General features: G+C 41.0%; 1 protein-coding gene across 4 annotated transcripts in view; it reads right to left on the bottom strand.

The window, feature by feature from the left end:
• Positions 1 to 21,494, bottom strand: part of LOC122550577 (proton-coupled amino acid transporter 4-like) — a 192,589-nt gene that overhangs the window by 71,641 nt on the left and 99,454 nt on the right. Inside the window, exon 10 of one of the 4 annotated variants that reach the window (XM_043691520.1) lies at positions 11,360 to 13,254. The exons of the other annotated variants lie outside the window; for them this stretch is intronic. Coding sequence (XP_043547455.1) covers positions 13,239 to 13,254 — 16 coding nt within the window. The 3' untranslated portion in view covers positions 11,360 to 13,238. Of the gene's footprint in view, positions 1 to 11,359; positions 13,255 to 21,494 lie in introns of those variants that run through there. 4 annotated transcript variants of the gene reach the window in all.

Below are 21,494 nucleotides of genomic sequence, written 5' to 3'. Positions count from 1 at the left end.
CTGCATTTGACATCAATGCATGGCATGAAGGATCTCTAGTAACATTAAATCAATTGGATTTGAAGGACATCTCACCACTGATTAGAGTCATACATAGCACAAAGAAAAATGGATGCGGTGGTTGAAGGTAAATCTTCACAGTTCCAGCATCTTGTAGCACAATCGGCCCAATAAAGTAACTGAGGTCCAACCACCTTCAGCTGTTTCATCAATGATATTTCTCCAACATATGGTCAAGAACATAAATAGTCACTGATGATTGCACAAGGTTCAACATCTGTCACAATTCTTGTATTAAGTGAATCAATCCATGCCCATATGCAGCAAAATCTGAACAATGTGCATGCTTGTGTTAATAAGAGGCAAGTTGCATTTGTGCAACACAAATGCCAGGCAATGGCCATCTCTAACAAGACAGGATCTAAGTATTGCCCCTTGATATTCAGTGGCACTACCATTGCTGAAATCTCTCATCAACATCTTGGGGACTATCATTGACTAGAAGATGAACTGAAGTAGCCATGTAAATACCAAGGCTACAAAACAGGATCAGACGCTAGGAATTCAAGACTAGCTTCCATAAAATTCAGTTTTAGGGTGCATTAACATTTTAACTACATAAGTCACATGAAATGAATCCAGAAATAAATGAATATATATTTTACGCTTTACTGCTTCATTGCCAAACTAAAGTCCTGCAATTAGTTCTGTATATCCTTTTTTCATACAAGGAGCCAAAAAAGTGATAATTTCATGTTATTGTGCATAATTTTCTTTAAATATTAAATCCAAAAAATAGAAATTAGTTCTTACTATCCAGCAATTTGACAAATTGCTCCCTAAGAGATTCAGCTTAAAAGATTGTCTTATTCCATTTTGTAATTATAAAATGCTTATAATCATTCTTTCCAAAGTTGATGTTAAACCTTCAGCAGAGTCAAGCAAAGAAACAAACATCAAAACTGTTGTTGCTCAACAAGCAGTAAAATGATTTTAAAAACTATCAAATAAACTCTCAATTTTATTTGCAACACTGAAAAAATTCTACTTTCTTGCAAGATAATCAAATTCACAATCAAGTTCATAAAAAAAACAGAAAAAAACTGCAAATCACAATGTTGTGCAAAAGTATATTCCCATAATAATCAATTAAAATGGGATAAGCAAACCATATTATAATATTTTGAAAACATACAGATTACATTGAATTTAAATATCCCAGTTCTGGGAAATTAAACAAATCATGTGGGAACACATCTTTTGATCAATATTCCAGCAGTGGTATTAGATAGTGTCACAGGAACACAAGAACTAGGAGTAGGCTATCTGGTCCTGCCTGCCTGCTCTGCCATTCAATAAGATCATGGCTGATCTTTTCATAGCCTCAGCTCCACTTACCCGCCCCGTCACCATACCCCTTAATTCCTTTACTGTTCAAAAATTATCTTAGCTTTAAAAACATGTACTGAGGAAGCCTCAACTACTTCACTGGGCAGGGAATTTCAACTCTACCCTCTAAGAAAGAAGTTGCTTCTCAATTCAGTCCTAAATCTGCTCCCCTAATTTTGAGGCTATGCCACCTTGTCCCAGTTTCACCCTCCAGTGGAAACATCTTATCTATTTCTATCTTATCTATTCCCTTCGTAATTTTATATGTTTCTATAAGATCGCTCCCTTATTCTTCTATATTACAACAAATACATTCCTAGTCTACTCAGTATCTCCTTATAAGCCAACCTCCTCGACTCTGGAATCAACCTCGTGAACCTCCTCTGCACCCCCTCTTGTGCTAGTATATCCCTTAGCAAGAAGACCAAAACAGCATGCATTACTCCTGGTGTCGCCTCACCAACACCCTATACAGCTGCACATAACCTCCCTGTTTTTAAACTCAATCCCTTTAGTAATGAAGGACAAACCTCCATTTATCTTCTTAATTACTTGTTGCACCTGCAAATTACCCTTCTATGATTCATGCACAAGGACCCCAGGTTCCTCTGCACAGCAGCGTGCTGCAATATTTGACCATTCAATATTCGCTCTACTGTTTTTCCTATCAAAATGAATGACTTCATATTTATTATTATTGCATTCCATCTGCCAGACCTTTGCCCACTCAGTTAAAGTACCTATGTCCCTTTGCAAAGTTTCACAGGCCATTGCATACTTTGCTCTATCACTCATCATAGTATCATCCGCAAACTTTGACACACTACACGTGGTCCCCAACTGCAAATCATCTATGTGAATGGTGAATAATTGCGGTCAGATTCCTTAAGCACTAGAATTCACTGTTTTTCGAATAGCATTGTCTCTATCCAACCCAACGGATCAAGATGACAGGTCCTTCAAAGGAGGGTGCTGTACAAATAGAAACTCAAGTTAGAAAGGTGGCTGAGCAGTGGATGGAGGTGCAAGAGGGTCAGATATAGAGGTTATTCAGGCAGCATTCTCAAATACTGCTTGAAACAAATGGTGAAATGAAATTGGCATTCAATGAAAAAGACCAACGAGTTAACTTAGAACCCTCCAAGACTGGGGAAATGAATGTCGTTTAAAGCAAGTATATGGATCCCAACTTTGATCAGAGGGGTTGTTTAAGGGAAAGGAGTTTTGGTTGGAAATGGCATGATGCTTGAACAACATCACATTGGTCTTTGGAAAGGTTTCCATCAAGTGGTCAACTGATAGAGGTGACCTTATTGAGGTTTACAAAATGATGAGGGGCATGGATAGGATAAATAGACTAAATCTTTTCCCTGGGGTCAGGAAGTCCAGAACTAGAGGGCATAGGTTTAGGGTGAGAGGGGAAAGATATAAAAGAGACCTAAGGGGCAACTTTTTCACGCAGAGGGTGGTACATGTATGGAATGAGCTGCCAGAGGAAGTGGAGGAGGCTGGTACAATTGCAACATTTAAGAGGCATTTGGATGGGTATATGAATAAGAAGGGTTTGGAGGGATATGGGCCAGGCGCTGGCAGGTGGGACTAGATTGGGTTGGGATATCTGGTCGGCATGGACGGGTTGGACCGAAGGGTCTGTTTCCATGCTGTACATCTTTATGACTCTAACTGATCTCAATTTGGTTCCTTTGGCAGTGAATATCTTGAAAGAAGCAGCAGGAGGTGATAAGAAAGTGACTACTATATTAGTAGGAAGTGACAGGATCATAGGTGAGCATTTTGGATAGGAAAGGGGAGAGCATTCCTATTCTCCCATGATCTAAAGCAACACCATGAGGATACTTGCATTTTTACCCCAAAGCTGTCTTCACCTTCTGCAAGATTTTAGCTTTGCCAAGACCGGGGAAATTCCCAGACACTCCTCCTCCTCCTTCACCCCCACCCCCTTAAGATCAAGCCTCAAAATATTTTAATGTGAGGCTCGCAGCCTTAAGATATTCAAATAGCCAACTCTTGTTCTTGGTATCAAGATGGCTCTCCTTGCAAGTCCCACTTCCATAAAAAGTTACAGGTGGCTAATTGTGGTTGCTTGGGGTGACAGATTTGAGAATTTTTTTAAAAATTATGTATCATCTCATTCTAGCCTACTCATTTTGGGGGTGGGAGGGGTGGGGGGGAAGAAGAGATGATGTGTAATGAGATGTAGGTGATTGGTCGGGTTGGGGATGCTTTGAAGCTAGCCCCACTCAATGTAACAAAACAAAATTCATGGCTTGTACCTACAATAAGGGTTATCATCGAAACTGAAAAATAATTAGGAATTAGTTAACATTCTTGGATCCTCAGACAGTTCCTCTGTTGTCGACTATTACATTTTAAATCTCTAATAAAAGAAAAAGACAGTTTTGTAAATGATGAACATCTGCAGCATACATAGATTTCTGTCAGATTATAATGTTTTAAAGACTCTGGCAAAGCCTATTCATATTTCATTCCGTGGCTTTTCATTAATCTTTCCCCCTACTATTAGGAATTAGTTAACATTCTTGGATCCTCAGGCAGTTCCTCTGTTGTCGACTATTACATTTTAAATCTCTAATATAAGAAAAAGACAGTTTTGTAAATGATGAACATCTGCAGCATACGTAGATTTCTGTCAGATTATAATGTTTTAAAGACTCTGGCAAAGCCTATTCATATTTCATTCCGTGGCTTTTCATTAATCTTTCCCCCTACTGTCTCCCCTACAGTAGGGCTATTACTTGAATGGTAAAAAGTTGCAGCATGCTGCTATGTAGAGGGACCTGGGTATCCTCATGCAAGAATCACAGAAGGTTGGTCTGCAGGTACAACAAGTAATTAGGAAGGCCAACAGAATTTTGTCCTTCATTGCTAAAGGGACTGAGTTTAAAATTTTATGTTGCAGCTGTATAAGGTGCTGGTGAGGCTACACCTGGAGTACTATGTGCAGTTTTGGTCTCCTTACAAGAGAAAGGATGTATTTATCCGAAATTTCAAAATCTGACAAGCTCCAAAATCCAAAGGCTTTCACGAAGTTTTTTTCTGCATAACAAGGTTGTTTGGCGTGTGGACAAGTGATCCAACTCCACACCCACTTGACACATCACTCAGATGTGTGGTGGCGGTGTAGCACAGCATTGGCACCCGTCAATTCTGTCTCAGCACTCGTACTAGTCACACATGGGCCTGCTATTCGATAAGATATTCTTTATTTCACTGTCCAAATGTCATTTATTCTGAAAATTGAAAAATTCCAAAATCCAAGAAACAACTGGTCCCAAGGATTTTGGATAAAGGATTGTGTACCTGCATTGGCACTAGAGGGTGCAGACGAGGTTCACTAGGTTGATTTTGGGGTTAAGGGGGTTGGCTTCTGAGGAGAGACTGAATAGACTGGGATTATGTACATTGGAATTTAGAAGATGGGGGGAGGAAAGAGGGAGAGGGGGGCGTGGATATTATAGAAACATTAAATTATGAAGGAAATAGAGAGAATGTTTCCATTGGTGGGTGAAACTAAAACAAGAGGGCATAGCCTCAAAACTAGGGGAAGCAGATTTAGGACTGAATTGAGAAGGAACAACTTTACCCAGAGGGTTGTGACTCTGAATTCCATGCCCAGTGAAGTAGATAACGCTAATTCAGTAAGGGTTTTTAAAGCTAAGATAGATTTTTTTTAAACAATGAAGGAATTAAAGGTTACGGTGAGAGGGCAGATAAATGGAGCTGAGGCCATGAAAAGATCAGCCAAGATCTTATTGAATGGCAGAGCAAGTTCAAAGAGCCAGATGGCCAACTTCTGTTCTGAATTCTTATGCTGATGTTCTCTTCACTGTCCCAAACTAAGAGCAATCAGAATGCATGATTGCAACATGTGCTTCATTTCTGGTATTCATGTGGATATTTGGAAGATTTAGCTAACCCATCTCTGTCAAAAGGACGGTCAGGCAAGATTACCTACTGTTATCATGTTAACGTCCAGGCTTGAACTTGACCAACCACATAAATAGTGCAACTACAAAACTTAGAACTTAGGACATTATGCGCAGTACAGGCCATTGGGCCCATGATGTCGCGCAGACCTGTAAAACCAACCTAAAGCCCATCTAACCTACACTATAGGATAAATAGACAAAGTCTTTTCCCTGGGGTGGGGGAGTCCAGAACTAGAGGCCATAGGTTTAGGGTGAGAGGGGAAAGATATAAGAGACCTAAGGGGCAACCTTTTCATGCAGAGGGTGGTACATGTATGGAATGAGCTGCCAGAGGAAGTGGTGGAGACTGGTACAATTGCAACATTTAAAAGGCATTTGGATGGGTAAATGAATAGGAAGGGTTTGGAGGGATATGAGCCAGGTGCTGGCAGGTGGGACTAGATTGGGTTGGGATATCTAGTCGGCATGGACGGGTTGGACCAAAGGGTTTGTTTCCGTGCTGTACATCTCTATGACTCTATTGTCGCAGGCAGGGCATTCCACGCCCTCAGCACTCTGAGTAAGCAGGTCAAAGGCTAAGAATTTTGCCAGGACTAGCTCATTTTCTGTCTCCCTCATGCTTGTGCGCCATTTACAAGGCACAAGTCAGATTGGTGAGGGAATAAATCTCCACCTGCCTGGTTAGGTGCAATGAAGCTGAATAACATTCAAGAAGCTAAATATCGAAGATAAAGTAGGATGCTTGATTGATACCCCATCCACCAACTTCACCGCCAATGCAAAGTGACAGGAGAATACACTATTAGCAAGATACACAGCACCAATTCATTCAGGCTCCTTCAAAAACACATTCCAAACACATAACCTTTACCACCGAGAAGGATAAAGGAAATGGATGTATGGGACATTGATTCCTCCAAATCACCATTCCTTCACTTTCACCAAGTCAAAATCCTGAAACTCTCTTCCCAACAGCGAAGTCTGCATCCAAAGACATGACTCCAGGCTGGTGAGTTGCCTCTCTAGCGCCAGGGTCAGGGATATCTCTTTTGTTTGGACTGCAGAATTCTAAGCAACAGCTCACCATCACCTTCTCCAGTGCAATTGCATATGGACAATAAATACTGGCTTATCCCATAAACAAAGAAGAAAAAAGTAGCACTTTTGCTCTTAGACGCTACAGATATGGATTTTCCTGTATTTTGCAAGGAGAACAGAAGATTCACTCACTTTGCAGATGAAAGGGCAGATTCCTAGCTTTTCTCTGGCTTCATATGTGAATCGCATTGATAATGGTTTTATTTTGTATTCTTCTTCCAGCTCAGTGTCAGTCCTCATCTCAGGAGATTCTAATCTCCTGGTTATTTTTTTTCCCTCGACACTACTGCCATACAGTAGTACTGCTTATATTCTTCTGCACCCACATGGTGTTTTCACCTACACGCACACCCAAGTGAAAAAAACATTATTAACATTCCACCACCAGGAAAGACATCCATGTGGCCAATGAAACAGTGACAAACAAAGCCCTGAGTGAACAATGCTTACATGAAAAACATGAAGGGGAGGGGAGGGACTAAATCAAAATTGAATTGCAAGGGAAAATAAAGAACTCCACTCCTCACAGTGCCCACCTCTGCCTAAAGATGTCAAGAGTATTGGTAGACACTGCATGTTCCATCTTGAGGGATACTCAGGCCCAAACATAACCACAGAAGAGGAGAAGGCAGTTGACCATAACACCCCTTCCATGGCTTGTGGCCATCGACCTGTTAATGGCCAGCCTCACCAAAGCCGGGATAGACCCAAGAATAAATCCTCCGACCTGCCCACGCCCTTCCCCTCCGCACCAGGTGCCCAAAGATCAGGATTGTGGGACTAAAGTTCAACCAGAAGCAGAGGAGATGGAGCTTCAGGTAACTGAAAAGGGACTGCAAATGCCCACACCCAACGTATAAATGGTCCATGGACTCCACAGCACCACAGAACTAACAGTAGGACTGGGAGACTGTGAACCACTGCAATCTGCTGTTACAAGGGACTGCTGCATGCAACAACATCCACCCCAGATACCAAAGGGAAAGGTATCCCTTTCCGCACATTGACAGTCCTTCACTGGGAACCTCCACCACCAGGTGGTAAATAGGCACGCCAGGTGTGGATAAAGGAGAAGACTAGTGTGCAGCAGCAGTCTGTACAGGGCTCATCTTTTTATTTCCTTAAAGGACAAATAACAAAAATTATGGAGGCAGTTCAGGTTGTGGGGCACAGGCTCCCAAGTAAGTGTTGAAACTTGGAGCCAATATGAAATTCCATCCAAGCAGGAGTACGTGTAGACGGGATTCCACCACACAACTGAGCATCCTCCAACTGGTGTACAATGTTAGGTCCGAGCACCACTGTTTTAAGGTATTGAATGGCAGTGGCCGTGAACCGACGTCTATCACTGCCCTGTGCGCCAATTCCTGTGGCAGCATCCAGCCTAGGCCCCTGCCACCCAGCACGTCCCTGACCCCAATCACCCTCACGGCCACCGCCTTACCCGCCGATAGCCATGTGAACCTGTGATTGAGGAGGTGCAGATTCCTGAGCAATGGCTCTCTGATGATAACCACTACTCCTGATGGAGTGTGGACGTGAAGTGAGCTGACCATGTTCCAGACAGTGATCAGGTCCTGGTAAAAGACACACAGCGTCCTGAGGGCAACCTCCAAACTGTCACGGTTGATGAACAGGAGCTGTGTATCACAGTTGAAGTTATGCATCTGGTGGAAAAAATACATTGCCAGGGTGCACCAACTAGGAGGTGGTTCAACATAAAAATATTGCTGCAAAGACTGAAGGCAGAAAGTCACCAGATGGTCGGCATGGACAATTTGGACCAAAGGGTCTGTTTCTGTGTTGTACATCTCTATGTATCGTAACTCTTGGGAAAGATCATCTGCCTTTCCATAGCCTGAATAACGTGGCTAAAACATTCCATCCCCGTTACACCAGCTGTACTTAGGGTTTTAATCTAACAATGTTAATGCTTTAATTTCTGACTTTGCAACATCCCTGGGACTGAGACCTCAGATCAAGATTTATTTCAAAGCTCTTCAATTCAGTTTCTACAGCCATGCCTTTTAAAGCCCACTCACTGTGGTGCTGACACTCTGTCTGAGCAATAAGCAATTTTTGGTTTACTGCTTGCATCTCAATTTTGAGAACTACACAGCTTTTAAAGTTTCTTCTGCTCCACCAGAGTTACTAAGCTTTATTCATAGAGCCTCCCGATATCTGACCTCACTGCTGAATTCAATCTGGCACCACTCCCACAGATTGTCAACCTGTATCTGCTCAGAATTACTAATTCTATTTCTCCAACATGCGTGCAATACAGGAGTTACCACTATCTCCTGCCAGGGCTGAAATAGTTGTATCATTTGATAGAGAATTCTTCTCTGAGGAGGACTGCCATGATGGTTTTCTTCTGCGAGTTTTTTGAACCATAAGCAGGCAACTTCAAGGCAAATTGGAACATTGCATCATGGCGCAGTATGTTTCTTCAACAGTCAAATCAAATACACACTACCTACTATGGTGTATGAGCAAGCTAGCTCTCTGCTGTTTGAATTCCTTCTCACGAAGTAGGTTGCTGCCATCAACTGGAGTGCAGGACCTGCTTAATCTAATGTGGTGGTGGGAAATCACTTCCTGGTATAACTAGCTTATTGATTGTTTGCAACTAACTACAAATAGACACTGTTGGAGAGACTCTGAGGACCCCTGATGTCAGGTCTTGTTCTTTTAAAATCTTGAGCTGTTTTGTGCACAAGTCAATATGACATCATCACAGTGCTTATGCCATTCCTCTATCAATGGTTAAAGAACAATATCCAACACCTTCCATTCTGGCAGCAGATGATTCAAAGAAACAGCTGGGAGCAGCTCTAGTAATAAGTGGAAAGCTAAAAGCATTCACGTTCGAAACTCAAAACAGCATCAGATACCATGCCAACACAGAAAGAGAACTTTTAGCAGGTGCAGATGGATGTGACAAGTTTCATACATACCTCTATGGGAAAGGCCCATACAGGACTGTGTTCATCATTCACTGAAAATGATCTCCAAGAAAAGATTGTATAGAGCACCAGAAGACTCAAGAGGTTATGCTCAAGGTTTCAGAGATATGATTTCATTCTGAGGTGTAACCCAAAAGAAAAATAGGGCTTGCGGATATCGGATCTCATCTGTTACCACGAGAAACACAAGACAGAACAATCAGGTGTGAAGATCTATCATCTAGTTTATATAACACGACTGAACCCAAAATCAGATAGGAGACCAGTAATAATAAGATTACACGATGTTTTCTTAGCAAGAGATCCAAAGATGGGCTGATCAGATATAGAAAACAAACAGCAGTTTTGCAGTACTGATCAATCAGCAAAAACATCACATTAGAAAGTTGTGTTTTGTTGACCAGATCTAGGATCTTTGCATCAAAAAAAAATGTAGAGAGATCTCCACGTCAAACAAAGAGGGTGTATATTAATGGTAATGTTTAAATTCACAACCAGATCAGCTGTCATAGCATCTACAAAGACACAGAGAATGGTGTCTATATGCAGCATATGCCTGAAGTATAGAAACACTAGAAAGAGATGATAGCTACTGCAGTATCACTCAAACCACAGCATACTATGGGAACTGTTTTATTCACACAATTAAGACTGGGATCATAGATATTTTTACTTAAGGTTCCTTTTTTATTATAAAATGTGTCAGGGTCGGAGACATTCCAAGACAGTTGAAAACTTTGGCTGAACAGTATGAATTAAATATCATCACTTGTCAACGCATTAAAGAATAGGATTTAGTGTTATAGGAAGGCCCAAGCCTTCCTTTATTGTGACTCCAAGATATACTTCAAGTCCCATGTAAAATCGCCTCCAGTGACTGAATGGCAGAAAATATGACTTGTTTGGCAAAAATATCTTACATCTTCCAAAATGATCAAGAGGAAGAAAAACAACAGCTTTGTGATAATTCAATAATAATTGAATAATATTTTAATAATAATAACTTTCAAGTAATGTAACAATGATTTTTTAAAACTCTACATATAACATTTACATAACTGTTCTAATCATCAACTTTTTTGATATGTCTAAACTAAAGAAGATTAACACCTCACTTGTAAAGTATTCACTTTTGATTGTACAAAACTGTTAAAGCAGTTTTATTATGCACAATATTTACAACATCACTTAACTGGTAGGATGCTGTGTCTCCATCTTGTGAATTTGCTTTTCATTGTTCACAATATTGAGGCACTCTGTACAGACAATGACATACATGTTGCTCATGGCGTAAACATTATGCTTGATGTTACTGGCGTTGTGCCATTTAGTAGTGATATGACACGTGTTAGTGATGTAACTGGTATTATTAATGACTCTTATTTGCTTTAACAGCTCAGATGTAGGTCAATTATAGACTCCTCATCTGTTTTTAGCTGTCACTCTCAATGATTTAAGATTTCAGAGTCTGTTTTATCAAAAATTTTCACTGAGTTCCAGATTCTTAAGAATTGGATCCTGTATTTGACATTCTTATTGAAATGTTGGCAGAGGAAGAAGAAAGTCAAGAACAAGGTCTAACATCTTAACATATTTTGAATGTGTAGCATCTGACATAAGGTCTGGCATAAATGCTATTACTTGCACTAGATTTGCACTTGAAGCAGAGCTAATGTGGGCGGCACGGTGGCACAGTGGTTAGCACTGCTACCTCACAGCGCCAGAGACCCGGGTTCAATTCCCGCCTCAGGCTGTGTGGAGTTTGCACATTCTCCCTGTGTCTGCGTGGGTTTCCTCCGGGTGCTCCGGTTTCCTCCCACAGTCCAAAGATGTGCAGGTCAGGTGAATTGGCCATGCTAAATTGCCCGCAGTGTTAGGTAAGGGGTAAATGTAGGGGTATGGGTTGGTTGCGCTTCGGCGGGTCGGTGTGGACTTGTTGGGTCGAAGGGCCTGTTTCCACACTGTAATGTAATCTAATCTAATTTTCTGTCTCTCTCTCTTCCCATTTGTTCTATATTATATCTACTAAAAAGAAAGTAATCTCAATGTAACCAATACACCATGCAAGCTCTTAATTCTCTTTCAAGTAGAAAAATACAATGGCAACTCAATCAGTGTTGCATGTAAAAACTGCATATCATCAAGTAGGAGCAGCAACTTCGGAACTGCGGAACACAAAAGCTTATTGGCTTCTTTCAGATGTTATGTCTTTTACAAAGAATTGTGCAAATAGAAAAATAAAATTCTTTAAAATAAGTGAAAATCTTTGTTTTTGTGTTACTGAATGGCATTTTGTTAATTCACCTGCATCTGGTCAAACCTCAAATTCTATATAACCATATGTTGTTAAAACTGGATGTCTTAAATGAAGTAGTCAGATCCCAGTGAAAATATCACATACAAAAGTATAGATGTAAAAAAAAAGTGCACTAAACTAATCTTAATGTTGAATGTCTGTCAACTACAGAACAAAATAATGAAACAACGATATATCCAATTTCAAATCTAGGAACAGCCTAAGTCAATGCAACCTTAACTGTGAAATTTATTTATGCAGTATACAGTCTGCAAAGCATATTTGTGTCTTAGCTACTGGCTTATCATGTGTTTTAGTATCAATTGTTAAAAGCAGCATTTCTACTTTTGGAAGAGCACAGCAACATCACTGGTCCAAAGGTAGAAGTAACGCTCCATTTGTAGTGTTGCCAACATTCCAGGTCCATTAACAACAACAACAACATTGCCAAGGGCATCTAAGTCAATAGGTTTCCATGTTGTCCTCAGGAAGTTGAGCTTAAACCAATTTTGGAAACATCTAAAGCATCTAAGGTGGTGTTCCTTTGGCATGAAGTGTAATGACCTGACATACACCCAATAGTGTCTAAGAAAATGCCTGAAGAACAAAAACTTTATATCTAAATAGCTTTTTATTCTTTCATGGGGTTTGGGCAGTGCTGACGTAGCCAGCCACTTGTTGTACATGCCTAACTGCACTCAAGAGGGTTATGGTAAGTCACCCTCACAAACTGCTGCTGTGCATCTGGTGCAGGTACACCCATGGTGCTGCTGAAAAGACGTTCCAGGATTTTATCTCTCAACAGTGAAGGAATGACAGTACAGTTCCAAATCAGGATGACTGGCTTGGAGGAAAATTGCATATGCTTCAAATGCCCATTACCTGCAGTTGATGGACAATTAATGGCTCATTGTAGTGGAAAAAAAAGTTTTAAAGATAAAAGGGGACCTAGAAGACTGCAAGGCACTGTCAATGCTCTTGTTACATAATTGGGAAGCTAGTGCAAATTAAACTTCAAGGAAGAGGCAGAAAATACCACATCTTCAAACAACAACATAGCACTAGTAACCATAATTTTCAATTGATCAAATAATGAGGAAAGCATTCTGATGAAAATTTCAGGTTTGGCATTGCTACTTTCATACTAAAATGATATGATGCACTGTCTAAACGGTTGACCTTAATGCATCATGTAAGTTTACTTGATATGGATACCCATAACACTATGTAACAGTTTCAAAACACTTTTCAGTTCTACTTTTATCTACATTCACAGACTTGGTCAACAGATAGTTGTCAAATGTCTTATTCAAGTCTTCAAAAAAAAAAATACTTTCAATATGCTGGCAATCCAAAAATATTCAAACATTCTACATCCCAATCCATCGCTGATACCTCAGAAGAAGGTACTATCATCTTGCCTGAGGAGGGAGCAGCAGAGGAAGAGGAGGGACGCAGGTAGGAAGACGTCATCTCAATTGCAGGATGCTCCAAAGGCCACTTCACAAAAGGATGACGTCATCCCTTACTACACCTGGAAAACATGAAGGGACACATCAGCCACATGTGTCAGGAGCAGTCCTCCTCAACCCTCTACCCATCTTTTAAGTTGCACATAACTCATATTATACTTATTCTGAGAGCATTTGCTCACAATGGGTACCTGAAATAACATGTGCCCTATCACACTAATACCCCTAATTGAATACAAAAATGTGTATATATTCAACTTCCCAGAGCCCATCAGTGGGATAGGCGAATGGTAACAATAGGAGCAGCAGCCTAACAGTTTGCCCCTTAGCCGTTATTGAGTTACTCCAATCCATGCAACATGGTCCTGAGATGCACATAAAACAGGAAGGACCTGACAATTCAATAGCTGGCATTTTCATGGACTTAAACTGTTTCTAAAACGGACCAAAACGCATACTTAAAATGGCTACACTAATCACCCAACACACACCGTTTGGCCAGGTTTCTCGAATGCAACATAGATCGAAGTAAAGACAATCTGAGTTAAAACAAAGTTAAAACTCACACAACAGATTTAATTGGAAGCACACTAGCTTTCGGAGCGACGCTCCTTCATCAGGTGATTGTGGAGGGCTCGATCGTAACACAGAATTTAAAGCAAAAATTTGCAGTGTGACGTAACTGAAATTATACGTTGAAAAATTGATTGTCTGTTAAGCCTTTCATCTGTTAGAATACAGTGATAGTTTCACTTCTTTCATGTGTAAATCACAAAAGCCTTTTTTTAAAAGTTGCATTCTTGGGTTAGCTGTTAACAATGGTGATAGCTAGACAATATGTTGAAGGTGTTAGCTCCCTGTGTTCTCTGTCTATGACCTGATGTTTAGATTGATTCTAATCTAAAAAGCGAGATAACAGAGTTTTACTTAAATTCATGCAGCTTTTGAGCTCAGAGTTCTACATGAATGCATGCAGTTTTTGAGCAAAGTGCAATGCAACTCTGCAAGTACAAATTCACCACGCAAAACATATGTGTGCATGTGGGTCTTTGTCTGTCTGTGCGTCTGTCTGGGGTGGGGGTTGTGAGTGTGAGAAAGTTTGTGTGTGTGTGTGTAGTGAGTGCAGAGTGTCTTAAGTCTGTGTGGGAGTGTGTGTGTCTATAAGGGTGTGTGTGGGTGTCTGTGTGTACCTGTGTCTTTGTGTGTGTGTGTAGGTGTAGTGCAATGGTGATCACCTGTAATGTGATATGAACCCAAGGTCCCGGTTGAGGCCCTCCCTATGGGTACCGAACTTAGCTATCAGCCTCTGCTCGGCCACTTTCCTCTGCTGCCTGTCCCGAAGTCCACCTTTGGAGGATGGAGGATGGTCACCCGAGGGCTGGATGTCCTGGACCACTGAAGTATTCCCCAACTGGGAGGGAACTCTCCTGTCTGTTGATTGTTGTGCGGTGCCCATTCATCCGTTGTCGTAGCCTTTGCTCGGTTTCCCCCAATTTACTCTGCCTCAGGGCATCCTTGCCTGCAAAGTATAAGATAGACAACGTTGGCTGAGTCACATGAGTACCTGCTATGTACAAGGTGGGAGGTGTTCTCACACATAATAGTGGTATGTATGTCCACAATCTGATTGTGGACATAGATACCTCTATTACGCGTGGGGACACCTCCCACCTTGTACATGACAGGACTCATGTGACTCAGTCAACGTTGTCTATCTTATACTTTGCAGGCAAGGATGCCCTGAGGCATAGTAAATTGGGGGAAACCGAGCAAAGGCTACGACAACGGATGAATGGGCACCGCACAACAATCAACAGACAGGAGAGTTCCCTCCCAGTTGGGGAATACTTCAGTGGTCCAGGACATTCAGCCTTCGGGTGACCATCCTCCTAGGTGGACTTCGGGACAGGCAGCAGAGAAAAGTGGCCGAGCAGAGGCTGATAGCTAAGTTCTGTACCCATAGGGAGGGCCACAACCGGGACCTTGGGTTCATGTCACATTACAGGTGTTCACCATTGCACTACACACACACACGGATATTGCTGCCGCCGCCGCCACGCCGCCAGACAGACACACACAGACAGACAAAGACCCACATGCACACACATATTTTGTGGGGTGAATTTGCACTTGCAGAGTTACATTGCACTTTGCTCAAAAACTGCAAACATTCATGTAGAGCTCTGAGCTCAAATACTGCATGAATTTATGTAAAACTCTGTTATCTCACTTTTTACATTAGAATCAATCTAAACATCATGTCATAGACAGAGAACACAGGGGGCTAACACCTTCAACATATTGTCTAGCTATCACCATTGTTAACAGCTACCCCGAGAATGCAACTTTTAAAAAAAGGGTTTTGTGATTTACACATGAAAGAAGTGAAACTATCACTGTATTCTAACAGATGAAAGGCTTAACAGACAATCAATTTTTCAATGTATAATTTCAGTTACATCACACTGTAAATTTTTGCTATAAATTCTGTGTTACGATCGAGCCCTCCACAATCACCTGATGAAGGAGCGTCGCTCCGAAAGCTAGTGTGCTTCTAATTTAACCTGTTGGACTATAACCTGGTGTTGTGTGATTTTTAACTTTGTACACCCAGTTCAACACCGGCATCTCCAAATCATGAGTTAAAACAAATATTACCAACACAACCTCCAAAAAAGTAATACAAACAGCTGACAGGCTCCATGAAGACATGAAAGGGCCTCATCGCTTCATTGATACACACCATTGACAGTCTTTGTATATTCAGAAATGAAACACTGCATACCCTTCTCAAGCTAAGATGCATGACCTCAGCAGATATAACAAGCCTATAATTCAAGGAGCTCTTTGGCATGCTAGGAAAATATTGAATTACAGATACACAACTGAATACAGACTGAAAAGGCTCTCTGTCAACAAGCAAGGTGCCCCATTCAAGAGCACTGACTGGAAACAAGCACCAAGAATCACCAACTTGAAAGATAACATTTGCCACTACCTATGATCCAAGAAACCAACGACAGTCTCAAATTAAAACCTTAAGTCTCAAGGACACAAAGGACTAAACAAAATCATATTCTTTGATCTTCCTTTGGACTGTACACTACTCTCTTAACTTGGTATGTGTTTGTGTATGCACATGTGCATGTGAACAAGATAGTGCAAGAAACCATGTCCCTGCTTGAAAGCTGTAAACATGATAGTGCATCTTTATATCTTTTAGCATTAAAATATATTTAACTCAAGAAAACATTGTGATTAAGACCATAAGATGTAAGAGGAAAAGTAAGCCATTCAGTCCATCAAGTCTACTCTGCCATACAATAAGACCATGGTTGATCTGATAATCCTTAACTTCTTTGGATTGTTTGCAGCAAAAAGCAGTTAACCACATTACCACTATGTATCTAAATTGTGAATCTCAAAAGTTAATTCTTTTATATAAACATGATGAGATTTCTGCAAAACATTTATGCTCCCAAACATTTGTGCAAAAAAACCTAGCTTCTCCACCCCTCCTACACATCCCACTTTCAATACAGCATCCTTCATTGACACAGTTCTATTATTTTAAAAGCCTTTACCAGTCACAGGTCTGTAGCATGCGGACTCTAAAACTGAAGATCTAAATGTTATTTAAAAATATTAAACTCAGAGTCCCCAAAGACAGTGACAGAGATCAATTTGAAAATTCTGAGGCCACATTTCAGCAGTTAACAAATGTGGCTATAAAAACACAGGTGTTACACATCATAACTAAACTCAAATGTGACTGAATATTACCAGCACATTTCACAATGCCAACAAAGTTTTTTCTAAATAATTTGTACTGTCACAGATAAGCAAAACCAGAGTGCAGAGTGAACTGCAGAGCCTCTAACTGGTTATATGTTCCAAGACTGATTAGGTAGATGACACTAAACATGGAAAAGACTCTCTACTATTCTTCTTATCTATTGGGAAGTCATGTGAGGACAGGACATTTAGTCTATGTTTTTAGACAAAGTATTCAACATAGAGTTGAATGTTTGTATCAAGGAATTCTACAAAATGATAAGGCATGTTAAAATAATGCCCAGGTACATTCTTAGATAAAAGTATAAAAATATTATGAAGAGTGGTTAGAACGTGGAACTCAATGCCACAAAGAGTGGCTGAAGCAAACAATATGCAATAAAGTCGAAGCTGGACAAGGATATGAGTGAGAAGGGAAAAGAAGATTGAACATAAATTCTGTTGGGGGAATATGGACTGTCAAGTTGCATAAAAATGCCATCATTGGGCCAAATGATTTGAATGTGGCATTTATCTTATGTGACTTTAATTGATGAGGACAATGAAACCTACACAGCAAAATTAGTGAAGCAGCACGTAACAATTTTCAGTGATATAGAGTTACAGATACCTAGAAAAGTACCTCAGCATGGATACAATGGATCAAATGTTCATCCTTTGTGCTGTAATTATTCTACGATTTTATAGTCAAATGCTTGAACACAAAAGAGATTACATTGAGTATTTTGGGCAAAACGTAACAAAATGAAACATGACCTAAGATAACTTAACAATGTAAAATATGAAAAATATATATTGCATTATATATATATATTCCCTCAAAGCTAGATGATTTTTCCTTGCATGTAAAACATAAGAAGTGTGACATCTGAACTTTTATCGAGAAAGCATTCTTCAGGCGTTTTCACCACTGCCTCGCAGCTCCAGGAACTCCGTTTTGATTTCAGCCTTGGGCAACTGTCTGTGTGGAGTTTGCACATTTTCCCCATGTCTGTGTTGGTTTTCTTCGGTGATCCAATTTCCTCCCACAGTCCAGGGATGTACTGGTTAGGTGGATTGGCAATGCTAAATTACCCATTGTCCATGGTTGTACAGGCTAGTTGCGTTAGCCATGGGGAAATACAGGGATTAGGTGGGATGCTCTTCGGATGTTAGTGTTGACCCGATGAGCTGAATGGCCTGCTTCCACGCTGTAGGAATTCTATGACTATTTTATGATTATAACATTTTACTATATTATCCAGCACTTCAAAATATTAGTTATAAAAATATTAGTTGTATTAAATGCTGTCTGACAAAAGATCTGGGCTTGTTACTTGGATTTAAATAGGTCATTCAGGACAGTTAGGAGCTAGCAGAAAGTTCAAAGACTACCACTGGAAGACTGAGGAAGCTAAGGGCAGTGTGAGGAGAAGGTACAAGACAAAACACAGGAGGAGGTGGAAGCATATACGTCAGCAACATTTAAGAGACACTTAGATAGAAACATCAACAGGCAAGAAATAGAGGGATACGGACCATGTGCAGGCAGATGGGAGTTTTGAATGGCATCGTGGTCAGCACAGTCATAATGAGCTGTAGGGTCCAATCCTGAGCTCTACTGTACTACATTTTACGTTCTAGTGATAAGATTTTGAGTCCTTCTGTATAGTCCTGAAGAAATCATACCAGACTTGAAATATTGGTGAAGCTCACTGTTTGTGAAAACCTTGAGTTGTGCTGGAGAGCCATTCTAAAAATCCTGAGAGAAGCGTAGACTCAAGAAAGGAAATTGGACTACCCAAACGATTTCTGGGGACCAGGGTTTGAATCCCACCATGGCAGATGGTGGAATTTGAATCTTTGGCACGGTGACACAGTGATTAGCACTGTTGCCTCATAGCACCAGAGACCCGGGTCAATTCCCGCCTCAGGCGCCTCAGTCTGTGTGGAGTTTGCACATTCTCCCCGTGTCTGCGTGGGTTTCCTCCGGGTGCTCCGATTTCCTCCCACAGCCCAAAAATGTGCAGGGTAGGTGAATTGACTATGCAAAATTGCCCATAGTATTAGGTGAAGGGGTAAATGTAGGGGAATGGATTTGGGTGGGTTGCTCTTTGGAGGGTCGGTGTGGACTTGTTGGGCCAAAGCGCCTGTTTCCACACTGTAAGTAATCTAATCCAAAAACATGAGCAGTCAACTGAGACAGTTTATGACACCACAACTCTGAAGGATGTTCAAGGCCAAGTTGTTGAAAATCATTATCACTTGTGCAGTTTTAAAGATTTTTTTAAATGTTGCTGACGTTTATGAGACTGATGGGTGGCTTTATAGAGGTTTATAAAATTAGAGGGGTATAGATATGGGGAAGTGCCAAGGTCTTTTCCCCAGGATAAGGGAGTCCAAACTAGACAGCAAAGATTTAAGGCGAGGGGGAAAAATTTAATAAGAACCCGAGGGGCAACATTTTCACACAGAGGGTGGTGTATACATTGAACGAGTCATGAGAGGAAGTGGCAGAGGCGGATACAATTACAACATTTAAAAGACATTTGGACAGGTGCATGGATAGGAAAGGTTTACAGGGATATGGGTCAAATGTCTGCAAATGGGAGTAGTTTAGTTTAGGAAACCTTGTCAGCATGGGCTGAAAGGCCTATTCTTGTACTATATAAATTGGGAGCAGAAATTGCCCTCACAATTTGGTTCAAAATTCTACTGCCCCATTTATGAATGTCACAAGGTTCAGGTGGAAACATGCCATTGGTACTGATCCCATTTTTACCAGTAATGGTGCTAGTGTCTCACAAACCAGAAGCCATATTTCCTACACTAGCCTTTGAGTTATGTATTTCTCTCTCTAAGTTAACGAGTCCACAATGTTCTACAGTCTACTCTCCACAGAGCCCACAGGCAAATTTGTACATCATTTTAACATTATTTTTATTGAATTCACATTCCTAATCTGTGTACATGTGCATGTTTGATTTTGATTTTCTTGTATTTAATAGCTGATAAACTCTCTTTAACTCAACAAAGCTGCTTCAATTAGTTTCTTTCAAAATATAAAATATATTTAGATTGACAAATGATATCCACAAGGAAAAGGATCCTTCTCAAAATTATGTTGTTGCAACCAAGACAGAGGTTCAATTAAGGGGAACCAATATTGTTACAGAACCAGTCATGAGGTGTTGAGTGCTCGAGGGCAGAGTTTAAATCCCACAAGCATAGCTGGAGCAATATGAGCTGCCTCAGCTACTGAATTAGTATTCAAAGTTGAACATGATTCGGAGATGCCGGTGTTGGACTGGGGTGTACAAAGTTAAAAATCACACAACACCAGGTTATAGTCCAACTGTGAAACTGAAATTATACATTGAAAAATTGATTGTCTGTTAAGCTTTTCATCTGTTAGAATACAGTGATAGTTTCACTTCTTTCATGTGTAAATCACAAAACCCTTTTTTAAAAAGTTGCATTCTCGGGTTAGCTATTAACAATGGTGATAGCTCGACAATATGTTGAAGGTAAAAACAATGACTGCAGATGCTGGAAACCAGATTCTGGATTATTGGTGCTGGAAGAGCACAGCAGTTCAGGCAGCATCCGAGGAGCAGTAAAATCGACGTTCCGGGCAAAAGCCCTTCATCAGAAATACCACCACTAATCCAGAATATGTTGAATGCCATGATGCTTAGATTGATTCTAATCTAAAAAGTGAGATAACGGAGTTTTACATAAATTCATGCAGTTTTTGAGCAAAGTACAATGCAAGTACAAATTCACCCCACAAAATATATGTGTGCATCTGGGTCTTTGTCTGTGTGTGTGTGTGTGTGGGTTGGGGGTTGTGAGTGTGAGAAAGTGTATGTGTGTGTGTAGTGAGTGCAGAGTGTCTTAAGTCTGTGAGGGGATGCATGTGTGAGTGTGGGAGTGTGTGTGTCTGTAAGGGTGTGTGTGGGTGTCTGTGTGCGCGTCTGTGTGTATGTATGTCCACCAAACCTCAAACAGATTGTTGTTTGTAGCAAGCTGCCCGGCCCTCAGGACAACTCCATACAACCCTGTCACGGTGGACGCTGCAAAACGTGTCAGAGTGTGGACATAGCTACCACCATTACGCGTGGGGACACCTCCCACCTTGTACATGGCAGGTATTCATGTGACTCAGACAACGTTGTCTATCTTATACGTTGCAGGCAAGGATGCCCGGAGGCATGGTACATTGGGGAAACCGAGCAAAGGCTACGACAACGGATGAATGGCACCGCACAACACATCAACAGACAGGAGGGTTCCCTCCCAATTGGGGAACACTTCAGTGGTCCAGGACATTCAGCCTCGGACCTTCGGGTGACCATCCTCCAAGGTGGACTTCGGGACAGGCAGCAGAGAAAAGTGGCCGAGCAGAGCTGATAGCTAAGTTCGGTACCCATAGGGAGGGCCTCAACCGGGACCTTGGGTTCATGTCACATTACAGGTGATCATCATTGCACTATACACACACACAGATACTCCTACACACACACAC

This window comes from Chiloscyllium plagiosum, chromosome 6 (assembly GCF_004010195.1).
Source record: "Chiloscyllium plagiosum isolate BGI_BamShark_2017 chromosome 6, ASM401019v2, whole genome shotgun sequence".
NCBI lineage: Eukaryota > Metazoa > Chordata > Chondrichthyes > Orectolobiformes > Hemiscylliidae > Chiloscyllium > Chiloscyllium plagiosum.
The sequence above is the reverse complement of the archived record's forward strand: the minus strand, read 5'-3'. Positions and strand labels throughout refer to the sequence as shown.